Source organism: Vombatus ursinus, unplaced genomic scaffold, assembly GCF_900497805.2.
Source record: "Vombatus ursinus unplaced genomic scaffold, bare-nosed wombat genome assembly UNPS02014774.1, whole genome shotgun sequence".
NCBI classification, from domain to species: domain Eukaryota; kingdom Metazoa; phylum Chordata; class Mammalia; order Diprotodontia; family Vombatidae; genus Vombatus; species Vombatus ursinus.
Window position 1 is genome coordinate 20,895,251 of NW_020954552.1, and position 24,072 is coordinate 20,919,322.

General features: G+C 36.7%; 1 protein-coding gene across 3 annotated transcripts in view; it reads left to right on the plus strand.

Annotated features, from left to right (window-relative positions):
* The window catches only part of ARHGEF28 (Rho guanine nucleotide exchange factor 28), a 372,652-nt gene that overhangs the window by 194,286 nt on the left and 154,294 nt on the right, over positions 1–24,072 (plus strand). For all 3 annotated transcript variants that reach the window (XM_027864273.1, XM_027864271.1, XM_027864272.1), the window contains exons 9-10: positions 12,568–12,620; positions 13,231–13,282. In XM_027864273.1, the coding sequence (XP_027720074.1) occupies positions 12,568–12,620; positions 13,231–13,282 (105 nt within the window). The remainder of the gene's footprint in view (positions 1–12,567; positions 12,621–13,230; positions 13,283–24,072) is intronic.

Here is a 24,072-nt window from a genome sequence, read left to right on the forward strand (position 1 = left end):
GTGGTAACCATGTGAGTGGAATGAAAGGTATATATATGAGATGACGAGATTTGTCCTCTAATTGGGCTATGTAGAATGAATGAAAATGAGGATTCAAAGGATGATTCGAAACTCAGACCTGCAGAGCCCTGGGCAAAGGGAAGCTTGCTCGAATCCGTCATGGGGTCGTTCTATGATTGTGGGGTTAGCATTCTATATTCACATTGGAAGGACCTACTTTTCTTTTAACTTCATACCTCAAGGAAGCTCCATTGGTTATATCCATGACAAGATGAACTTCTCTTAAATGTTGTAATGATATTGTGTTCTAGGCAGGTAAGAATAGGTAGACTGAAGAAACAAAATGGATATAGACATAAATTCACCAACTGCCATCACACCTGGTCCAGAAACAAAGTCCTAGAGGATTTAAATTTTTCCTACTTGAAACTCCTGCTCTGGTAGTCCTGTTGTCCTGATTGGTGGTTGCTTCTCTCACCCACCTTATCTTAGCCCAGACTCCAGACAGATTTCACTTCACTTCTTTCTTTAGATTTCTCCTTCACAGAGAACATGTCACCGTATGGAGGGCACCCTCTGTAGTTCTGCCATTCTTTTACAGTTCTTGAACCATAATCAACTTAACTCTCATTGTTCCTAGAAACTACGTCAATTCACTCTCCTATGGCTCCACTCACCATCTTCTTTTTTCTAAACAACTCTAAGGCTTTTATTTAAAAAATATGATATAAACTATAGAGCTTATTTATTTATTTTAGTTTGTTTTTAGTTTTCAACATTAACTTCTATAAGAGTTTGAGTTCTAAATTTTCTCCCTCTCCTTCTGCTCCCTCCTCCCCAAGATATCATGCAATCTGATGTAGGCTATACATGTACAGTCATATTAAACGTATTTCCACATTAGTCATGTTGTAAAGAAGAATTAGAACCAAAGGGAAAAACCATGAGAAAGAAGAAACCAAAAACTCCACTCACCATCTTTGTGACTTCCCAAAGAACAAATCCCTTTCTGGTCACCACTAACATGTGTGTATACATACATATATACATATATATATATACATATCCATATTTACATACACACACACATATGTTCTCCCTGATTAGAATGTAAATTCCTTTAGGATAGCCTTAGCTTTTGTATTTGTATCCTCGGCACTTAGCACAGTGCTTGTCACATAGCAGTGTTTAATATATTCTTTTTCATTCATTCATTCAATCACATTCATATTTCTCTTAAATTGAAACTGTGCCCTATATTCTCTTTTTTTTGGTAATTTTTAAAATTTATTTTAAACTTAAATATAAAATGAGAAAAGGAAAAATAAACATTATCATGTACACAGCAGAACATGAGAGGATTCAATATAAAACAATAAATTTCCATTAAAAAAAACCTACTACACAGTGTTTTCAAAGCTGTCCAGCTTTTCTGTGCTTCCTTGTTGGTTTTCTTTTGTTCTGTGCTATGCACTTTTTACTTTATTCCCCCACCCCCCAACAAGGCTACAATTAAGAGTGGGTATATATACATTTACAGAGATATCTATAAACATACACACATACACACACACACACGTGTGCGTGCACACACATATACTATATATATATATACTCATACATACATATATATATATATATATGTTTCTCTGAAGGTATATATCTTGTTCCTTCTTAAGTGCAAGTCTTTCTGTGTTTTTCTCAATCAATCAATTCATCTTTTCCTACACTACAACCGTATTCCAACCCAATCACATCCTGTCTGAGAGATTGTCTATGAAAGTTGTCAATTTTCTGCATGCTTTCTGTTCTTGGCTCCATAGGTTTTATTAATGCAAGAAAAATTTAATTATCTGTTTTACACTTCAACAATGCTCTCACCTTATAACATAGTTTAAGGTCTGATACTACTGAATCTACTTCCATTACATCTTTTTTTTCCCTGCTTTCTTTGAAGTTCTTGACCTTTTGTTCTTCCAAATGAACTTTATTATTATTTTTTTCTAACTCAGTAAAATAATCTTTTTGTAATTTAATTGGGATGACATTGGATAAATAGATTAGTTAGGTAAAATTATTTAAAACATTATATTGCCTTTATCTACCCATTAGCAGTAAATATTACTTTGGTTATTTAGATCTGAGTTTATTTGTATAAGAAATGTTTTATGTTTATATTCATAGAGTTCCTGTGTCTGTTTTGGAAGATATATGCTCAGGTATTTTATACTGTTTAGTTATTTTAAATGGTCTAAAACAAGATTGAATAATATTGCTGACACATAGTGTAGTTTCTCTATTTTTCTCTTTTGATTAAATCTATTTTAACTTTAACTTTGTCTGAGATTATGATTATAATCCCTGCTTTTTTACATAATAAATTCTACTCCTGCCCTTTATTTTATCTTTGCCCTTTTTATCTTTTAATTTATTTCTTTTTTATGTTTCCTGAAAGCAATATACTGTTGAATTCAAATTTTTATTCTGCTATCTATTTCCATTTTATGGGTAAATTCATCCCTTTCACATTCTAAACTACATTACCTATGTATTTTTTTCCTTCTTATTTTTCCTCACCATCCTCACCCTATTTACCCTATCCCTCCTTACTCCTCAGCTTTACTTCTACCTGCTACCTTGCCCTCCTACTCCTTAACCTACCCATATCTCTAAGAGTCCATCCTTTATCCTCTGTTCCAATCCTATCATCTTGCCCTCTTATTTCTTTCTAAATGTAGAAGACTTTTATATCCTTCTAGATATATATGTCGTTCCCTCTTTAAACCATTCCCAATGAGAATAAGATTCCAGCACTACCTGCCCTCCCCACCACTAGCTTCTTCTGTATCAATTTTTCCTCATTTGTATGAGATAATTACTTCTTTTTATCTCTCTCTACACTGTTTTATTTTTTTGGAATCACCCCATCATACTCAGCTCAGCCCAAGCCTTTCTTTCAAACTACCCAAATAATGATGACAGTCATAAGAGTACTGCTAATATTTTCACATACAAGAAGTAAACAATTTGGCCTTATTGAATCCCTTACAATTGGTCCTTAATGTTTATCTTATATTTCTCCTAGATGTTATATGTCAAATTTTCCCTTAAGTTCTGAGGTTTTTGCCACAAAAACCTGAAAGTCAGATTGTTAAATCTCCATGTTTTTAACTTTGCTGGGTAGGTTACCCTTGGTTGTAACCCTAGCTCTTTTGCTCTATGGAATATAGTATTATGAGACCTATGGTCCTTCAGCATAGTAGCTGTTAGATCTTTTGTAATCCTTATTGTAGGCCCATGATATTTAAATTATTTCTTTTTCTTGTTGCCGCCAGTATTTTCTCCTTAACCTGGGAGCTTTGAAACTTGACTGTGATATTCCTGTAACTTTTCCTCCTAGGATTTCTTTCAGGTGGTGATTGGTAAATTCTTTTCTATTTCTGCTTTGCCTTCTTGTTCTACAACAGAGGTTGAGAACCTGTAGTCTCAAGGCCACATGTGGCCTTCTAGGTCTTGGGTGCAGCCTTTTAACGGAGTCCAAGTTTTACAGAACAAATCCTTTTATCAAGGGGATTTGTTCTGTGAGGTATGGATTCAGTCAAAGGGCCACACTTGAGGACCTAGAGGGCCACAGGTGGCCTCAAGGCTGCAGATTCCCCACCCCTATTCTAGAACTTCAGGGCAATTTTCCTTGATAATTTCCTGTAGTATTGTATCAAAATTCTTTTTTTTAATTGTAATTTTCAGGTAGTCCAACTATTCTTATATTATTTCTCCTTGATCTGTTCTCCAGATCAGTTGTTTTTCTGAGATGTTTCACTTTCTCTTCTATTTTTTCATTCTTTTTGTTTTGTTTTATGATTTCTTCATGTCTTAGGATGTCACTAGCTTTCCCTTGCCCAATTCTGGTTTTCAAGGAACTGTTTTCTTCCTTAAGTTTTTGATTCTCTACTTCCAGTTGCTTTACCTCATATTTATTTCTGCTACTCTGAGGCGATGTTCTGTCTTTTTTTGTGGAGGAAATTTGGAGAGCCGAAAGTTTTCTGACCTACTCTGCCATCTTCCCAGAATCCTCCCTCCCTCCATTCTCTGAGTATTTGAGAGAACAAGTTTCAAAGTCAAGTTTTGTGTATATAAAATGAAGGCTAGTGGGTAATTGACATTTTTATAAATGCCTAAAGTAAACTGAAAACCATACACATCTTTCCATCCTCATCTCACATTGAGAAGATTTAAAGAAAACTCAAAAAAATATTTATTGAAATCTACTTGTTGAAGGCCTTGAGTGAAGCAATGTGGAGATATAGAGACTAAAAAAATGAGTTATTGGCCCTCACCACCATATAATATAGGAGAGAGAATTCATCATGTACACAAATTAGTAAAATAATACAAGGTGTTCTGTGATAACAGCAAAGATGAGTTGCCATTTCCTATTATTGTTTCTTTGTTTTAAAAGGGGGTCATTTGGGGACATTAAACAAAAAGTTAAAAGGAAACAATCCATTTTTGAAAGGACAGCTTGTTACTTCAATTCAAACTATATTTTATGGGGTAGGAAGTAGGAATAATGCTTGTGACTGAAGTAGAAACAGTGTGAGATTGGGGCTCCATGGTTGAGTATTAAAGAAAAGCATACTTTTTTTCTGAATAATTTGGGAAAGACCAGAGAAGGAGGTAACTTATACCTTAAAGAGTCACAGAATCATAAGATCACAGATTTAGAGATGGGAAGGACCTAGGATGGCCATAGATGGCCAAAACCTTCATTTTATAGATGAGGAAACTGAGGCCCAGGGAGGTCAAGTGATTTGCCCAAGATGACACAGGTCATAAGTGTCAGAAGTGGTATTTGTACCCAAGTCGTCTGACTACAAAGCTGGTGATCTTTCCATTGTATCACATGGCCTCATACTTCAATATTTTAAGACTTTTAAAGTTTGGTGGTATGCTAAGTCCTGATTAGAGCAAATAATAAATCTCCATGAAGTGGTTGCGTTAATCAAATGTGCACTGCCTATTCCATTGGACTGGAACTAATTACCATATTTTGTGTAATTATAACTTCAGATAGTGTAAATTTGAATACACGTGAGCACTTCAGGGGATTCATTATTTGTACTCTTCCGGGCCTTGCTGTATCCTCTTCCAGTGAAACGGAAATCTGTCTCTCTCTGGTTTAGTAAATAATCTTTGAGAGTTGCCATCTCCTCCATTCCCCCCAATCCCAACAAATGGCCATGCTGTTTTTGAGTCTCTTCAAGCTTAACTAGGCTGATGATTAGATAACAAATACGCCGTCTGTCCCTGGCCCTGCACTCAAGGCCATTCAGCAGGGGATTTTCAGAGCTTGTGTTCTTGTTGGTATGACCTTGGCAATGCCCTGAACAACTCTATAAGATTGTAAGTTTCTCAGAAGTTTGCCAACCTATCCTGGTAGAGGCAATTCCTTATACCAGTGTAATCACAGATCTAATCTCTTTCCCTATGATAAAAGTAACACTTGTGATGGCATTGTATGTATATATACATAAATAAAATGCATGCATGTCCTTCACCCACAGCTTGATGAGTTTGACTTGCATTTTGTATCAACAGATATTAAAATTTTTTTTTAAATTTTAGCAAGTCAATCTCTTAGACTTCGTGGGATGGGAATGAGTGGCCTATAACTATTGGTTTTCCAGTTGTACTTTCAAGGTGATATGGGAATAAGGATGCATGCCTGCAGATTTTGACCGAAGCATGCAAGTGGGAATGTGGGCAAAAGTCAGAACTGAATATTGAGAATAAGACAGTTAGGTATATCTCATGTGAGATAGCCCATTGGTTCTGCCTATATGTTGTCCTCTTTCATTCCATCAGAGTAACTGGAGAGCATAATCATGCAGAAATGAAAGGATGTTGAGCATCATTCATCTTTGTTTAACTTTCTTTTTCCTCTTGTTGAAGCCTTGACCCCAGACTATGGATATCAGTTTTCCAAATCTGGAAAAGCCAAGATTCCCCACTTAGATTCCCCCACTTGATATAATTCTTACTGGTTTTAGATTTTGGAGTGCTGTATTTGCTGCTTTGTTCAGTTGTTTCAGTCATGTCCAAATCTTCATGACCCCATTTGGCATTTTCTTGGCAAAGATACTAGAGTGGTTTGCCATTTCCTTCTCCAGCTCATTCTACAGATGAGAAGACTGAGGCAAACAGGGTGAAGGGACTTGCCTAGAGTCACACAGCTAGTAGTGTCTGAGGCTTTTGAAGATGAGTCTTCCTGACTCCAAGCCCAGCACTCTAACCACTGTGCCACTTAGCTGCCAGTATTTATTAACATAACTTGTTAAGGTGTGAGAGCACTTTGGTTATGCAAAAAGATGTTCACCAGGCTTGACAAATCTTGTTCCAGGGGAATTATACTTTTTGCTGGGTGGTTCTTGACATCAAGACCAATGGTCCTTTAAAACAGAATAGCTCAGAATGACTGATAATTGTTATCTCCAGAAGGTTGCTATAGCAATAAAGTGGTTTGATTGCACTTTGCAATAGGTTGTGCAGTGGGTTGGTGTAAAAGGATCCTGCTAATTCAGTAGAGTCTCTTCTGGAGTCATTTAATTAAGCTCCAGTAGAAAGAGAGCCAGATTCTTGAGAGACCACACATTGCCAAAGCTGTAAAATCAAGTGGTCTTTTTTTTTTTGGTTCAATTAATAAGACGTCACTACTTTTAACCCAATCCCTTAAAAATGTTTTTTGAACTAAATTTAAAATGATTAATTTGTGTAGATTCAAAGGCACATTTTAGGTTTTTGTGCTAATAGTTAGCATTTATATAATATTTTTATATACCTATCTTGTGAAAAGTTGGTGACAAAAATTAAGCAGAATTGCATTTTTAAGTTGTTTGGTTTCTTTAGATGAAACCATCACCATTGTCAATAACATTTCACTTAGGAATAAAAGCAAATAAAGGCAAATGGCAACACAGACTAGCTAAAGGATGATTTTTTTTTTTTGGGAGGGGGGAAGGCTTAGAAATTCATCATATTCCCAATAGTGAGCACCTATGTTGTTGTTTTTGACAGTTTCTGCATATTAAATTAACATGAGAGATCTATGTCATTAATACTCAAGAACATGCACCATTATAGAACACTGTCCTGCATATTATCTAGAATTGTTTTAAAAAAAAATTTCCACTAATCCTAGAGGAATTCATCATTTAAAATGATGATTTTATTTCTGTGGTTATCAAATTCAAGAATTTTGTATTCTACAGAACTCTTGCTGCAGAAATATGCCCTGATTATGTGTGTGTTAAATGTGAAATTATTTAACCAGAATCTGATTTCTTCTCTTTTCCTTTCTTTTCTTTGAATTTTTCTCTCATTCCTACTCCACATTCCTTTACCATTTTTAATGTGAAGTCTATATCTATATAGTAAGAGGAAAGTTAAGTGTGTATGTGTGTGTTTGTGTGTTTGTGTGTGTGCGTGTGCATGTTTGTCAGTCTACCTGCCTGCTTGTCTGCCTGTCTCTCCAAGCTTCATTCTTAGACTTTAGAGTTTTTCATATGTGGCCATTACAGTCTGATATTGACCCAGTTACCAACTCTAATCATTGGTGCTATTGGAGTTCATGCCGCTCCTTTGGCGCCATCTGGAGGTATTCTATAGACTGTGCATCTATGGATGAATGTTGAATACTTGGCATATTCTTTTCTTCCTGGTGACTAGTTTTGGAAAAACCAGAAGTTAGGACATTGCATCCATTAAGGTTAAGGTCATCAGGCATGCACACACTAAGTAGAATTGCAGTCCAGTTGCAATTGTTTTGTGTACTTGCTGTATATAACAATACACAATGTTCAAATGGACCTTTGATTTCCTTAATTTGGATGTAATTCTCCAATAATACAAAATAAAATCCATTCATCCCTGCTCATACTGTATGACTGCTGTTCATGTTTACTCATCCACTAGGGTACTCTGTATTGGAGGCACCTTCTCCTTATGGATATTACAAGAATACCAATGTAATGTTTGGGCTCTCCACCTGTCATCCCTCATCCTTGCCACTCAATCAGCCCATCTTCTTTTTCTATCATACATTTCCCTAATGATATATTTTACTCATGTTCAGCAAAGTTCCTTACTGGTTATATATTGTAGTCTGATTACACCTAGCATGTTCTTCTATACTGCCCATTATGTGATACTCATTTTTAATTCTTTGAAGACTAGTGAGTTAAGTCTCACAACCATAGAACAATACTGGTAAAATATTGGTTGAAAAAATGGTCTTTTATTTCTGGGTGAAGTGTGTGATTATAAGAGGCCCTTTGCAATTTCCTAAATGCAATCCAACCTAGTTTCTTCATTCTATTTAATTCTAGTCCTAAAACATTATCTACTTGTACTGTCTGTCAATGAAATAGATACTGATCAACATATAATCAGGACAGTAGACAGTCTTCATCCACCTGATTTTTCCTATATGGATGGTCAGGCCAAATTTTTGTGAGTGGTTGCAGATCCTTTTCTTTTTTATCTTTTTTTGATGATTTTATTTATTAATTAATTTATTTTTAGTTTTCAATAATCACTTCTATAAGCTTTTGAGTTTTAGATTTCCTCCCCCCTCCCTCCCCAAGACAGCATGCAATCTGATATGGGCTCTACATATACATTCCTGTTAGACATATTATCACATTAGTCATGTTGTGAAGAAGAATTAGAACCAATAGGAGGAACCACAAGAAAGAAGAAACAAAACAGAAGGGAAAAAAAAGCAAATAGTATGCTTCAATTGCTGATCCCTTTCTGAAGGCTCTGACAAGTTCTGGTGCTTGATGTATCCAATACAATGTTATCCACAAAGGACAGTGTCTGGAGCCAAACTCAGCTTGAAATGGGGAATGCTAAACCATACTAAGTCCTCCTCCCCATTGGGTACATGTCGACTACATAATAACATTATTTATGTTTCATTGCATTTTTGTTTTTTTTGTTGAATATTTACCAAGTACATTTTAATCTGGTTCAGGCCGCACTTTGGAATGTTGCTGGCTGCATATGAGTTTTACCTCTGATCTGGAAGGAATTCGCCACCCACAGGGAATCCCTTTTCAGCTTGGACACTGTGCTGGAATTCCTCCATGAAAGTGGCCAGTACTTTTGGAGAATCTGCATTCCCCTGTTTTATGCCTTGTCTGTTGTGCATAATAAAAGGGCTGTAGAAGATTATTTCTGGAAGGAAGGAAGGAAGGAAGGAAGGAAAGAAGCATTTATTAAACACCTGTTTTGTTCCAGGTATTGTGCTCAGCACTTTACAAATATTATTTCATTTGGTCATCATAACAAATCTGGGAGAATGATTATTATTCCCACTTTACAATTTAAGGTTAAATGACTTGCCCAATTTTTACAGCAAGTAAGTATCTAAGCCAGATTTGAATTTAGGTCTTCCTGACTTCAGGCCCACTTAGCTGCCTCTAGGCCATATTTCTGCTTAGTCTTTCAAAGAATCTTGAATAATTCTGATGTAATAAATTGGAGACACTTTATGGGAGGAGAACCTTTAGGGTCGTACATGAATACAGAATCACATGCGTTTTAATAGCAAACAGTAAGCAGAGGAGAGGGAAGCTGCATGGTATAATAAAAAGAGTACTCCCTCTGGAGTCAGAAATCTCTGATACTACCTTTGTGACCATGAGCAAATCACTTAACCTCCCCGTGCCTCAGTTTCCTCATTTGTAAAATGAGGACGTTAGATTCAATGGCTTCCAAGGTTCCCTTGCAAGGTCAAATCAGTGATCCTATACTCTTGTGTTCTCTAGATATCTTTCAATCAATTGTGTAATTGTAAAGAGGGGGTTCATTTGAAAATATTGCTTATGAAAAAGCATGACTATTCCATATTAATAACCTCATTAGGCATGATTTCGATGCATGTATAAATGAGTGTCATATTTTACAGATGGGAAATTAGGCATATAGATAGTTGTTGATGTTTTCTCAGTAGCCCTTTCTTGATATGATATTAGTATTGATAAGTTTTGAATTATATTTTTCGATGCCTTTGATTTCTTCTCCTCCTTTAGATATCTCATGAATCAACCCTTACAGTTGTGTTGTCTGTAGTGTGGATCTCTTCTATGGACAGTTGGTCTAATCCAGTTATTTTTCTTGTTGTTTTTTTTTGTTGTTGTTATTTATCCTCTTTAATGTTGTCTGTACCCCCATCTTTTAGTACATTTGCTACTGCGATGTTAAAGCCCAAGAGTGGTGACTTTACTGTCCTTTGATGGTGAAGATAGTTTGTTATAAAAATCTTTGCTGTTTTTTCTTATGTTTGTTGGTATCCTTTCCTTTTCACCCGTCATTGCCTTTGGGATGACTGCCTAAATGGATATCATGCCAAATTTTCTTTAAAATGTTTTTATCTCCCACTCTTCTGTTTTGCTTTTTAAGGCAATCATCAACTTTCTTGGTTAGATTTTACAAATGAATTTATAAGATAAATCAGTGTTGTCTTTGGCCACCATCTCTCTCTGTTCTGCAAGTAAATCAGGTTTGCTGATTATGGTGCTTATTTTGATCGCCTAGCTATGGTAATTGATTCACATTGGTTAAATTTCTGCATAAAATTTTTATTTAGTGCCAATGTCATTTCTGCTAGCCATCGTCCATTTTTTGATCAATTACTTGCTTAATTCAGAATTGATTTGTTTCAATTGCATGCCACACCTTTTTCTTATTATTCATTAAAAAAAATTTTTTTTTTACCTTTGCTGTAAACAAGCCAAAGTCTGAATGTTCATAGACAGCTGATTCTGAGATGACTCCCACATCAATAATGAATCTTGTTCTATCTGTTAAAATATACTAAACTTTTTTTGGGGTAATTTTTTTGAACTTGTCACATATAGTGCAACACTGATTTTTGTGAAGAAAGCATTCAAGACATAAAGGTGTGAGGTTTCTGTATAGTCCCTAGAAATCTTTGGTCTATCTTATTCCTTCTTCCTTGACCCATGCTTTCCAGTAGATTTCTCACTATTTTAATCTATTTTACCTTTGCATTCAAATTACCACATATCAAAGTGTGTTTAAATATACATAGAACATAGTACAATGCAGAACCACTTTCATTAAAAAACCCTGAATCATGGCAGAAGACAGGGACACATGAACAAAATCACCTATTTGGATTTGGGGCATGAGTCAGTTAATGTTGACTGTGGTTGAGAAGTAAAGTAGGCAATGCATGTTTGTTGTACCCAAGTTATTTTGATCAGTGGTTCTATATACGTAACATTGAGTTATTTCAACAACAGTCACATGCAGCAGCTGACTTTACAGCTCAAGATTTAATAGAGATAAATAACCATAATCCTAGTACTGTGGGGTAGGTAGGTGGTGCAGTGCATAGAGCACTGGGGTTAGAATGAGGAAGACTCATCTTTATGAGTTCAAATCTGACCTCAGACACTTACTAGCTGTGTGACCTTGGGCAAGTCACTTCACCCTGTTTGCCTCAGTTTCCTTATCTGTAAAGTGATCTGGAGAAGGAAATGGCAAACTACTCCAGTATCTCTGCCAAGAAAACTCCCAAATGTTGTTGGACATGACTGAAAACAACTGAATAACAAAAATAGTGCTGTAGACCTGGAAGAAATCTTAGAGGTCATTTCATCCAACTCCTTTATTTTACAAATGAGGAAACTGAGTCCCTGGAGGGGAAAGTGATTTACCTGGATACATAGGATTAATAGCAGATTTGAGAATTTGAATGAGGTCGAGTATGAAGTCAGGTAAGTCATAGGCTCAATGAGGAAAAAAAAATCTACCTTCTTCCTTGCATATCTTAAATGACGAACAATTCTAGGAAAACTTGTACTCAGAAAGGAGATACTGAGTGTGTTCTCTTGCTTATTTGTACCCAGAATTCTGTGTCTGTTCCAAGCTCTACTGGAACATATCTGGTGTTTGAACATTAAGAATAAGGCTAGGTGTATTTTCCTTTTACCCTATGTCTTTGTTGCTGGTTCTGAGAAGATTACTATAAAATAACTCACAGCTAGAACAAACCTCTATTTTATTTTAATGAATCATCTATCATATATATATATATATATATATTTTTTTTAACATGGCATCTTTGGTGCCTGCGGAACTAGACATTTGGGATTTCCTTCTGTGGGTACTGAGTCATGTCTTTTGATTCTGACTTATTTTGAAAATTGTTTTGTATGACTTCTTTCTGAATCAGTGCATTTATTTATTTAATGCGCATTTTTTTCCCCAGGATATCCTGTGAAAGCTCCTGAGCTTGTTTACGGGTTGCCCAGTACTAATAGCATAGCCGCTCCAGCCCTGTCTTTATCAGCCAGCTCTGTAGCTTGTTGCCTTGCAAGAAAATACAAATTAAGAACCTACTCAATGCTACATTTTTGGGGGAGGAAATTGATTTACATTCTCTTTTAGTTTCTTTTTCTCCCTGAGGACAAGAAATCAGTAACTGCTTGTTATAATTTCTTCAGCAGACACTGATAAGAAATGTCCATTTTACAGAGCCTGAGAATCTGGTGTCCGGCAAGTCAGCACTTGAAAGGGAAGATGTGAAGGTAACTATTTGTCCATTTTTTCTCTTCTGCCAATGCCTGAATAGCTGATAGAAGAAAAAAATGGCTTGAGAAAATATTCTCAGGGTCATAATGAACAACTATGCAGAAACTTCTCTCAATTACATTAAAAAATAGTTTGAAATTTTTTTCATTGAAATAGGAATCTTGACCCTTCATGATCAAATCAAATTATCCTTCTAGGTTGTTTCCTGGGGAAGACAACACAGAAAATTACCCCCAGATAAATTTGTCCCTTGAAGACAACTGTTTGCCAGCAGTGTCATTGAAAAAGAATCTAAATCATGAAAGTCCTTTCTGAGGAGGGAATAATCTGTGGGAAGCTTTAGGGTATCACTGTATCCCCCAGGATATCATCCCCTTTCTGCTTTCAGTTCTTAAATAGGAGTCCTTAAATTCAACCTGTCCAGATGTATCCCAGGCTGATTTTGTGTTTACACATGATGTTATGTTAGTAATCTGTTCTCTAATAACATTTTCTGAAGTGGTTTATCCAGGTTCCAAAATGTAGGAATAATTATAGTGCTAGGATTTTAATTTATAGTTTGTATGTAAATGGTATGGGAAAAAAATTTGTCTGTTTTTTTCCCAGTGCTTCACAGATCTTGTGGTTCAGCCAGCTGAAAATGAAGATCTGGACTTTGGTAGGTACTTAAATGTCATTTCCCGTTGTTTTAATCAGTGCTGGTATAAAGTTTTGAATTATAATAGTTCCACTGTTGTTATTATTGCTCAGTTGTATTTCAGTCCTGTCTGAGTCTCTGTGATCCCATTTAGGGTTTTCTTGGCAGAGATACTGGAGTGGTTTGCCTTTTCCTTCTCTAGCCCATTTTACAGATGAGGATACTAAGGCCAACAGGGTTAAGTGACTTGTCCAGGGTCCAGAGAGTCAGATTAACAGAGGGTAGAGTAGATAGGGACTCTGTATGGGATATGTAGTCCTTTCTTTTGAACCCCACCACCTGGTACATTTTTATGTCCAGCATCACTTATAGTGGAATTTTGCCAGGGTTTTCTTCTTGTATCTCTGGAGGCTTAGGGTTGCTTATTGATAGCAGAAGCAGCAGAAACATAAGTGCTCTGACCTTTATCAGAGAGCGCCGGAATAAGTTCTGGGATGTTTGCTCTGGACATTTGGAGCAAATGTGGAACTTCTTTATAAACTAGGTGCCAGATGCCTAAAAGGTGGAACTCTGTCCCTGCTCAGACTTGGCCAAACTGTGGAGATTGTTGTCTACTCAGGAGAATCCTGTTTTAAACACTTCCCTTTCCTTGCTATCTCTTCCCTCAAGGTAGTTTCTATTTCTCTCCCCTACCCCTTCCCCTGATTTACCAGGGCCTGAATGGGGTCTATGACACTGTCTAGGAGATTGAAGGCATGACTAATAATTTACCCCAATTGCTTGGATACCAAAATATGTGAACAGTTAGCTTTGTAGCAGCAAACCCTGGAGGAAATGTTTGGATATAACTGATGAATTCTGTAAATATATAAGCAAAAGTATGATAAGCACTTGCTTTTTTATTCATTAAAAAAGCAGAGCACCAAAAGTCCAGTCAATAAATTTCTTTGGACTAGATGAAGACCTGAATGACAGCGACAAAAGCCATCCTCCTCCAGTCCATTTCTAGTAACTGGACAGGGGAGCTGAGAGTAGTGACCAGGGTGAGTCAGTAGCTAAGGTTGGAGGAACTTCCACTGATGAGACACTCAGAGTACTGCAAAACAAGGAGGTTCACTTCAAGCTACGTGAGTGCCTGAGGGCCCTTGGCGAATCTGGCAGACCTGTTGGTAAAAAAATCAGTTCGGAAATCATAAAGTACAAAGCTGAACAGAAAGGAAGTACACACAGTGGTGGTTAACTCAGCCGCTAGTCCTTGGCTATCAGCCAGAAGCAGCTTGGATATTTCATTCTTCATAAGAGATTGTAGTAATTAGAGCAGGAACTCAGATTAGCACCAAAAGAAAAAAAATGTGCATTTTAATATTTTTGCTCTTTGGGATGAAAAGGATAATTTATTCATAGGGACGTACAGTGAAGAGAGTAAGAAAAGCAAATGGTCCAAACAGATATGCCTGTCGTGGGTTACTGGTGCTTGAAGCTTTGCTCTTACTCACACGCACAGTATGTGTAATCTGTAAATTGCATCATGCTCTAGGGAATGTTGGTTTTGAAGAGTGTTTACCAAGACACATGAGGGGGGACGATGTTTATTTGTGAAAAATGATGAAGTTATGAGTTGATTTTCAATATGGGCCTAAAAAAGTGACTATATTTTCACAACAGTTTCCATGTATTCAATAATAACTGACATAAACTTTAGAAACTAATTGCTGTGATGCATTCTATGCTTAGCACAGTGGGTGATACATTGTAAATGCCTACTAAAATGCTTTTTTATTCATACCTTGATTCTTTGTCATCAGTAACAGCCTCTCAACAATAGATCAAAATGATAGATTTAAGAGAGGTGATAAGGCGGGCCCCTAGGTGGCGCACTGGATAGAGCATCGGCACTGGATTCAGGAGGACCTGAGTTCAAATGTGGCCTCAGACACATAACACTTACTGTGTGACCCTGGGCAAGTCATTTAACTCCCATTGCCCAACCAAAAAAAAAAAAAAAAAAAGAGAAAGAGAAGTGATAAGGATCTACAGTATATATGTGTGACATTAATTCTTTGACTAATGAAGTAAGGAAAGGAAAGAAACAGGCATATACCTACTATGTGCCAGGCACTGCACTAAGCATTTTATAAATATTAGTTCATTTGATTCTCACAACAACTCTGGGAGGTAGGTGCTATTATTTAACCCCATTTTGCAGTTAAGAAAATTGAGGCAGATCACGATTAAGTGATTTGCCCAAGATCACACAGCTCAGAAGTGTCTGAGGCTGGATTTAAATTCAGGTCTTCCTGCCTGTAGAAGCAGTGCCCTATCTGCTGTGCCATCTACCTGGCTCTAATAAGAAAGGTGGAATATCTTCTTATGATGTTGTCTTTTTTTGGTAGCAAATCTAAGCTGTTGATATTTGAGAATTCCTCCACCTCTACTCCATATAGGTAAAGAGGCAGCCTGGTACAATGAGTGAAAAAAATACATTGATGGTAAGATAAAAATAAAAGATTAAGTCTCTCCCCCCCAACAAAAAAGCTAATAGGAGTGTATGCTATAGGAAATTAACTGGAATATTTGGAAATTTTGTTGATTTGAGTTGAGTCCTAGTTGTAAACAAAGATGAGCATCCCATCTCTGAGATCAACGGACAATCTCTATGGAGGAAGGTATTCACTCCATCAATTCTTCTTCTGAAATATTGTCTAAAAAAAGCCAACTTAATGTTTAGTTTGAGGTTTAAAATAATAAAGATAAATGGAAGTACAATTTGTGATGGTTTTCTCCTCTTTGTTAACTAGTTTAATTATATGCCATCCTCCATCCTTGAATCCCTTGGCCTCTTGTTCTATCACTGTTCATGCCTTGCCAAACCCCCAACCCTGAGTTAACCCCATTACCCACCTTTTCTCCTCTTACTCATAGACTGTTGATGTCGTTGGAGAAAGTCATACTGCTGGGCTGTAACTGGTCCATTACAAATTTGTCATCTAATCTTAATTGTGCCTTCACTACTGCAAGATAATTCTTACCTGTTGATTCTGTGTCTCCCTCTCCAAAGAAAGTTTTCCAAACTATCTCTTTTTTCCTTCAGCCTCCTAAACTACCTCTTTCCTTTCAGTAGAGGAGGCACATATTTAACTGAAACTTAGAGGCCATCCTGTCTCCTGTCCAAACTTCAAAACCCTAATATATCATCTGCTAGCATTCCCTTCTTTGCTTTAGTCTGACAGAAAAAGGGAGGTCTTCTGTTAGCTAAGGCCACATCTTCTATGTGTATCCTTGACCCCATTTCCTCCTATGGCTTCTATGAGCTTGCCTCTTGGATTCTATTCTTTCTTCTCCTCCATCCTTAAAAACCCCAATTTGAATCTCCCATGCTCTCAAGATTTCATCCCGTCTCTCCCCGTTCACAGGAAATCCCCAAGAAAAACGGTCTACACTTGTTTATTCTACTTCTTCACTCACTGCTCAACCCTTTGCAATTGGACTTCTCACCCTACCACCCAGCTGAAGCTGCTTTCTCTGAAGTTACCCACTAACTCTCAGTCTGAATCAGATGACTTTTTCCTCAGTGTTTTGACCCCAGTGCAGTTTTTGACATTGTTGATTGACCTCTATTCTTGGATACTTTCTTTTCTTTCAGCCTTTGGGATACTACTCTCTTACTTTCTTTTTCTGTCTGACAATTCCTCTATCTCCTTTGCCAGGTGATTATTCATGTAGTATTCTGTATCCAGACATTCTCTTCTCCTCCTGCCTCGAGGCTCTGTCCTGGGCCCTTTTTTCTGCCTCTTTCTACTCTCTCTTATTGATCTTATCAGTTCCTATGGGGTCAGTTATCACCTCTATGCAGGTGACTCCCTAATCACATATTTCACCCCAATCCACCCTTGAGCTTCTGAACTCTTGTCCCATATCACTAATTATCTTACCTGCTGGATAGCTCCATCTGGATAGCCAGTGCACTTTTCAAACTCAATGTCTAAAGTGGAACTCATCCCTTCATTTTGCCCCCTCCCCCCAATCCTTCTTTCAAACTTTCTTGTATGTGTTAAAGGCATGGCCACCCTTCTAGTCATTCAGTTTACAAACCTGGAGTCATACTTGACTCTTTGCTGTCCTTTACTTCTATATAATCAACCAATGAATTTTGTCATTTTTGCCTTGCCAACATCTTTTGCATTTGTCTTCTCTCTCTTATGTACATCTGCCCTTTTCTCTCTTGTACAAGCACTATCCTAGTTCAGGTCCTCATCACCTCTTGCCTAGACTATTGTAAGAGTTTCCTAAGCTCCATAAAGCACAATCCTGACCATGTCACTCCCCCGCTCAGGAGTCTTCTGTGGCTCCCTGTTGCCTCTAGGATAAAATCTGTACTCTATTAAGAATTTAAATTCTTTTACGATCTGGCTCAAGTCTACCTTTCTAGACTAATTTTGCATTACCCCTTTATGCAGGTTCCATCTTACCAAAATGACCTACTTTGTTTCATAGACTCATCATTCAATTTCCTGGGCTCCATGCCTTGAAATCCTTAGCTTCAAGGTCCAACTCAGGTGCCACTTTCCAAGAAAAACATTCCTGATCCTCTTCATTTTTAGGAAGGGAGGAAGGAACTAAGCATTTATTAAGTATCTACTATGTGTCAGGCACTGTGCTAAGTGCTTTATAAATGTTATCTCATTGGATCCTCACAATAACTTTGGGAGTCAGTTGGTTTTATTATCCCCAATTTATTATCTCCATGTCTTTATAGTTGATTAAGCTGATGCAGACAGAGCTTAAATGACTTGTCCAGGGTCATCTAACTATTGAACTCAGATCTTCCTGACTCCAGTCCCAGTACTCTATCTACCATACCACCTAACCACCTCTTCTTAGCTCTCTCTATTATTCCTTAAATCATGTTGTAGCTATTCATTTGTTCAAATGTTTTTAGTCCCTTTCCCCCTAGAGAGTGTAAGTGGGGCTTGGGGCCCTTTTTTTTTGGCTTTTGTCTTTATATCACCAACACAGAACCTGGCTCATAGTAGGTGATTAGTAAGCACTTATTTAATTGAATAGAGGAGAGTAAATCTTCATTGAATTAAGGTTTACGTAATGTGGTTCCCATAGATAATCATAGTATGTCAGTGTGAATTACTGCATGGTGAGGACATGCTATTTGGAATGGGCAGGGGCAGGGCAAGACATAAGTACAGAACAGTTGACTTTAGTGAGCATAGACTAAAATTGTTCCTAACTGTAATTTGTCTGCCACAAATGTCTTGGCTAAAAAAAGTTTTTAATTTACTCAGGTCTAGAAAATAGATACAGTAAGGTGAGAGTTATTGCCTGAATGAATTTTGTTGGTTCATTGGTTTGTCCAACACACACTTTTGTTGTGTGTGAAGTTGAAGATGAGGAAGAAAAATTAAGATTCATGATAACATGTAGTAGCCTAAAAAGAAGGAGAGCAGAAGAATCTCATTTGCATGTTTGACTTTTTCCATTGGGAGAGCATAAGACCAATGCCAGAAGTGTGCAGTTTGACCAGAAGAGAGAAAATGGCATGATTCATCAGCCTGGGATTAATAATAATAACAACAACATATTTATTAGTACTTGATGACTTACAAATACTTTCCTATAACTCTGAGAGAGAGAGGTGCTTAATTATTGTCACCATTTTTAACAGATGAGGAAATTGATGTTCTTAGAGGTTATTGATTTTTCCAGGGTCACATAGCTAGTGTCTGAAGTAGAATCTGAACCTCAGGGCTTCTGACTCCAAATCTCTTATTCCTTGATAACTTAGGCCGTCATGAATGAATATGCCTGTAGCAACTCCTTCACGGATGGTAAACAGAGGCAAATAGGGTGCTCTATACCTGAACTAGAGATGTATCCCATATTGCCTCATACCAACTAAAGCTTTGAAGTTGTAAAAACATGATGCCATCCACACAGGTTCACCGCAAGTATCTAACATTTAAAAAAAAAACTTTTCATGATGTTTATATTAAGCAGATTTTATAGAGTGGTTTGGTTTATACATGTGGCTTGAATCAGACTGCAACAACTTCCTTTTTATTCCCTATGCCATTGACTTTGTGTAATTAATTATAGGTAATATGGAGCAGAAAACTTCTGTTAGTTGTTTGGGCTGGGAATAAGTTTTAGGGGCACTAAGGAGAAAGATGAATATATAGCTAAAGCTAGAAAGACAAAAACACCCTGACCACATGTCAAGAAAAGCCATCATACTGATAGGGAAGAAAGGGAGACAGAAACACACAGCAGGATGTGATGCTCTTCAGATTGTATAACTTAGAAAACACAAACTTTTCTTTGTTTTAGGCAAGGCCGAGAGAAAAATATCCTCCAAACAGGAAGAATTTTTTTTTTAAGTAAAGGGAAGCTTGTAGAAAATAATTGGAAGAAAAACCCCAGATGAAATAGCCATATAATACAAAAGACCATGTAATAACAGTAGCAGAAGTAACAATAATGGTAATGATAAGAAACAGTTCAAGTTGTACATAATAGATTTGTAGTTTCATTTTTTTTATCATACTATGTTACGGAAATGCTTGTTTTATTTGATAAATTAAAAAAACAAATAATAAACATCACATTTCTATAGTACTTTAATTTTATTTATAATTCTGTTAGAATCAGGTAAAATTGTTATCCCCAGTTTTCAGGTGAGAAAACTGAGGCTCAGAGAACTTACTTCACCTGTGTAGCATCACATGGTTAATCCTCGTCAGAGTAAAGATTTTGGCCCAGATTTTTTCTGACTCTGGGTCCAATACTCCTCTACTCTCCCACACTGTCTGGAATGTTGGGTCTGTATAAGAAAGTTTGAGCATGTCATTTTCTACATTTTTATATATTTATCTGGCAGTTGTGATATAGGGGCATAAACTTCAGAGAAAGTCTGAGGAGCGGTGATAATTGAAAGCATTTATAGTTTGGCATATGATCAAATAAACAAACCTAATTAGGTCACAACATTTTTTTCTCTTGTATCAAAATAATGTTTGTAGAAGTAATGAAGATTATCAAGCTACAAAAACTTCTAAAAGTCTTGTTCCCAATCTTCTGTGAAAATGAAGCTTTTGAAGTCTCACACTCATTGGTTTCCTTATTTCTCTGATTGTGCTTCAGATCCTAAAGTTTATTAGATCTTAAGTTCATATTGGTTTCCTTATTTTGCTAATTATGGTTCAGAACCCTAGGAGTATATTCAATCTTTATCTATTGGACCTGGGACATCAGGCTTTAGTTTTTATCTAATGATTTCCCACAGAACCACCACTAGGAGCTTTTTCACTTGGGGTAAAAAAAAAAAAAGTTGTGGGGAAGGGTTACAATGTTTCAAGGTGAACTCACCCACTCATTTATTTTGGTGTCCTTGAGACAAAGCCCCATTCACCCCGTATAAGTTCTGGCTCTAGGGAGTCAGGTACCTAGACTGAAATCTAAAGAGTATTACTTAGTAGGTTTTTTTTTTTTTTAAAGCAGGTGTAAAAATCAACAAAACCCAAGTTCAAATCTTATTTTCCTGGAAGATAGCAATATTTTCATGCTGAATTGTTCACAGATCTTTTCTTTGTGGCCCAGGCTATAGAAACTTCCATTGAATTCTCAACTTCTTGGTTTCAGTCAGCCCTGCTTAGCAAACTGAAATTTACCAAGGGCTAGTTTTGAAGTTAAAAGAGGGAAAATCTCCCATTAACGATCACTGGAAATGCAGTGTAATATGTGTAAATGTTGGCTCAAATTTTCTTCCTTTTGTTCATTTTAAGTTGATTTTCTTGCTGTGATTGGTGAGGATCTTAAAAAAATATTTTTTTTGGTAGAAAATATGCTGACTTACTGGAACCTTTCTGGGTGTTATGAAACATAATTTGGTTCTCTTATCATAAGTGTTCTGCCTTTTTATATTTTCTGTGGCTTCATTGTTTGGGGAAAAATTTTGTGGAATGAACATGCTTGGGATATATTGGAAAGCATTTACCAAATGAGCTGAAAGAATATCAAGTAGATGAATCAAATAAACAAAACAGTCCTGAGTCAGGCTGGGTTGGGACTTCAATCCTATTCTCTGAGGTCGACTTCTTTTGGCTCATAACAAAGAATGTGTTATGTTATAGGCATTGGGGCTAGAGCTTTGCCTGATGTTCTGATGGATATAGAATTTTGCCTTTTAGGCACTTGCCAGTGTACTTCATTAATGAGCCTATTCTGAAACATTATTGATAAGTGGCTGACTTCAGAATTAGAATTTTGTAACAATTAGTTTCAACTCAAGCAGCACTTTTTAGAGTACTTGCCATGTGTTGGGCAGCTATGAGGCTCAGTGGATAGAGTACTAGGCTTGGAGTCAGGAAGACCTGAGTTCAAAAAATCTGGTCTCAGACACTTCCTAGCTGTGTGACCCTGGACAAGTCACTTAACCCTGTTTGCCTCAGTGTCCTCATCTGTAAAATGAGCTGAAGAAGGAAATGGCAAACCACTCCAGTATCTTTGCCAAGAAAACCCCAAATGGGGTCATGAAGAGTAGGACAGGACTGAACAACAAAGTGTTGGGCATTATGAGAGATGCTAAAATTCAAAAACAAAAACTACACAGTCCCTGTCCTCAAGTAGCATACATTCTACTTGGGGTGAAAGGATGTCTTGACCTCTGTTTATCAAAGGCGTAACCTACAAGGCATGTTTGAACAGTAGGCCTTTTAGTAACTGCCACAAAACTGAGGCCCAGCACTCATGTGTGCACACGTACACACACACACACACATACACACACCCACACCCACCAACAAAGAAATGAAAAAAACCTGTTGTGTTTTATTGCGCTAGCAGTATAAATGTGGTTTGGTTTATGCAGCATGTGCAAGCTACAGACTGATGATGGGCCGTTGTTAAATAATTTCTTCATTTGCTTTTATTGAGTCTCCTGTTAGGTATGAGAACAGAAAGAAAAGTTTTGTAGTGAGTTATCTTGATTTATTGTTAGAGGAGATTTGATTTGAAAATTGATTCTAATTTATTTTCGTTGATAATGATGGAATAAATGGAAATCCATGTCAACTCATTTCACCTAGCTTCGACTATTTGTATCATTTCTCTCAATATGTTTGAGAGATATGGAGATTATGCTTGATTATTTTTAAAAAGGCTTTTATTAAAAAAAATTTCTTAACTATTGGGCCTTACTTGGATTAAAAGGCTAAAGAATAAAGAATAAAGGCTAAAGAATAAAGAACAACAGAAAACAAAATCTCAGTACTAAATAACTACCTTTCTTTTTTTGTATTTTTGATCCTTTTCCCCTTTTATTTATTTTTTTAAAACAGGATTTATCTAAGAAATCATAGATAGATTTCAGTCTGTGTCAGTAGAGACTTTCCACCCCCCGGAATTCACCTCACTGACAAAATTACAGCTCCTTTGTGGGTTCATGTATATATTTTTTCCTCATTAAAAATGAGGACTCCACTAGATAGCTTTGTATAGCTATCATATGTACTAGGCTGGGCTTCAGATGTAGTTACATACAGAACCAGGGCAGCCAATGATAGAGCCCTGAGCAGAAAATGATCTATTGTTTTCTTCTAACTTGTAAATGGGTAGAAAAAGAAAGCAAAGGAAAGAATGAAACTCAGGATACCTACAACTTGAGATGAGCTGTTGGGGCAAGTTCTCTAGATTTTTAACAGTGATTAAAGTGTGTTCTTTAAATCAAAAATATGTCACAAAGTTGTCCTTGTCTCCTAATATGCCTCAGAGTCAGGGGGAAATCGATTTCATATCCTAACATCCATATAATGTGGAAAGAAGTTTTTAATATCTTCTAGTCAAATGCCCCCACTTTTCAGTTGAGGAAAGTGTGGCCCAAAGAAGCAAGCAACTTGCTCAAGGTCACATAATCAATATTAAACACCTGCTATGTGCTGGGTGTTTGATAGGTTCTAAGGAAACACTTAAGTAATAAGTGGCAAAGGCAAGATCTGAACCCCAGGTCTTTTGACTCCACATCTAGCACTCTCATCACATTGCATCATCTCATGTAATTGACATCAGTGCTCAGAAAATTGTTATTGGCCACATAGCACATTTCATACCCGATTCAATCCCTGGGGTAATTTTATTATCTTCTGTATCATCTTCCTTTCTCTCCTTCTTCTACCCTGACACATATATAGATTGACTCATGCTAAATGAGTGATACAAGATTTCATCTAGGCTCTTAAAACTTGCCTTCTCATGTAATGCTCAAGTATGATTCCCACCTCCAAAATAACGCCATTCATTCGTTCTCCCATCTATTAAGCACCTACAATGTGTTAGACATTTCTTAAGTTGTTATGAGTGCAGAGACAAAAAAATAAGATTGTCTCTGCCCTCAGGAAGATTATATTCTTTTGACTTTTGTGAAATGAATACTCCCTTCCCTTAAAAAGGTTCTTTATTCTGACATTCAAATTAACTTTTAAAATTGATGTCAAACTTATCTAAAGAAAAATCTTAAGGTAACTGTGGCTATTAGAATGTGAAATGAGAGTTTGAGGTATGAAAAGAATTCTAGAAATCTTGTTTATGGAATTTGTGTTTAGAAACTTGGAATCTTATGAATAAACACAGTCATCTTCTAACCTTTGACATATCATGGTCATTCCAGGACTTAATATACTAATACATTTGTGTACATGCACATGCAAGAATGATGTCTATGGGATTGCTGGGCAGCAATTTAGTTGACTGTATAAGCTTATTTGCATGAGTTCAGACTTGCTCATTATTGACTGCCTTGTGGCTGA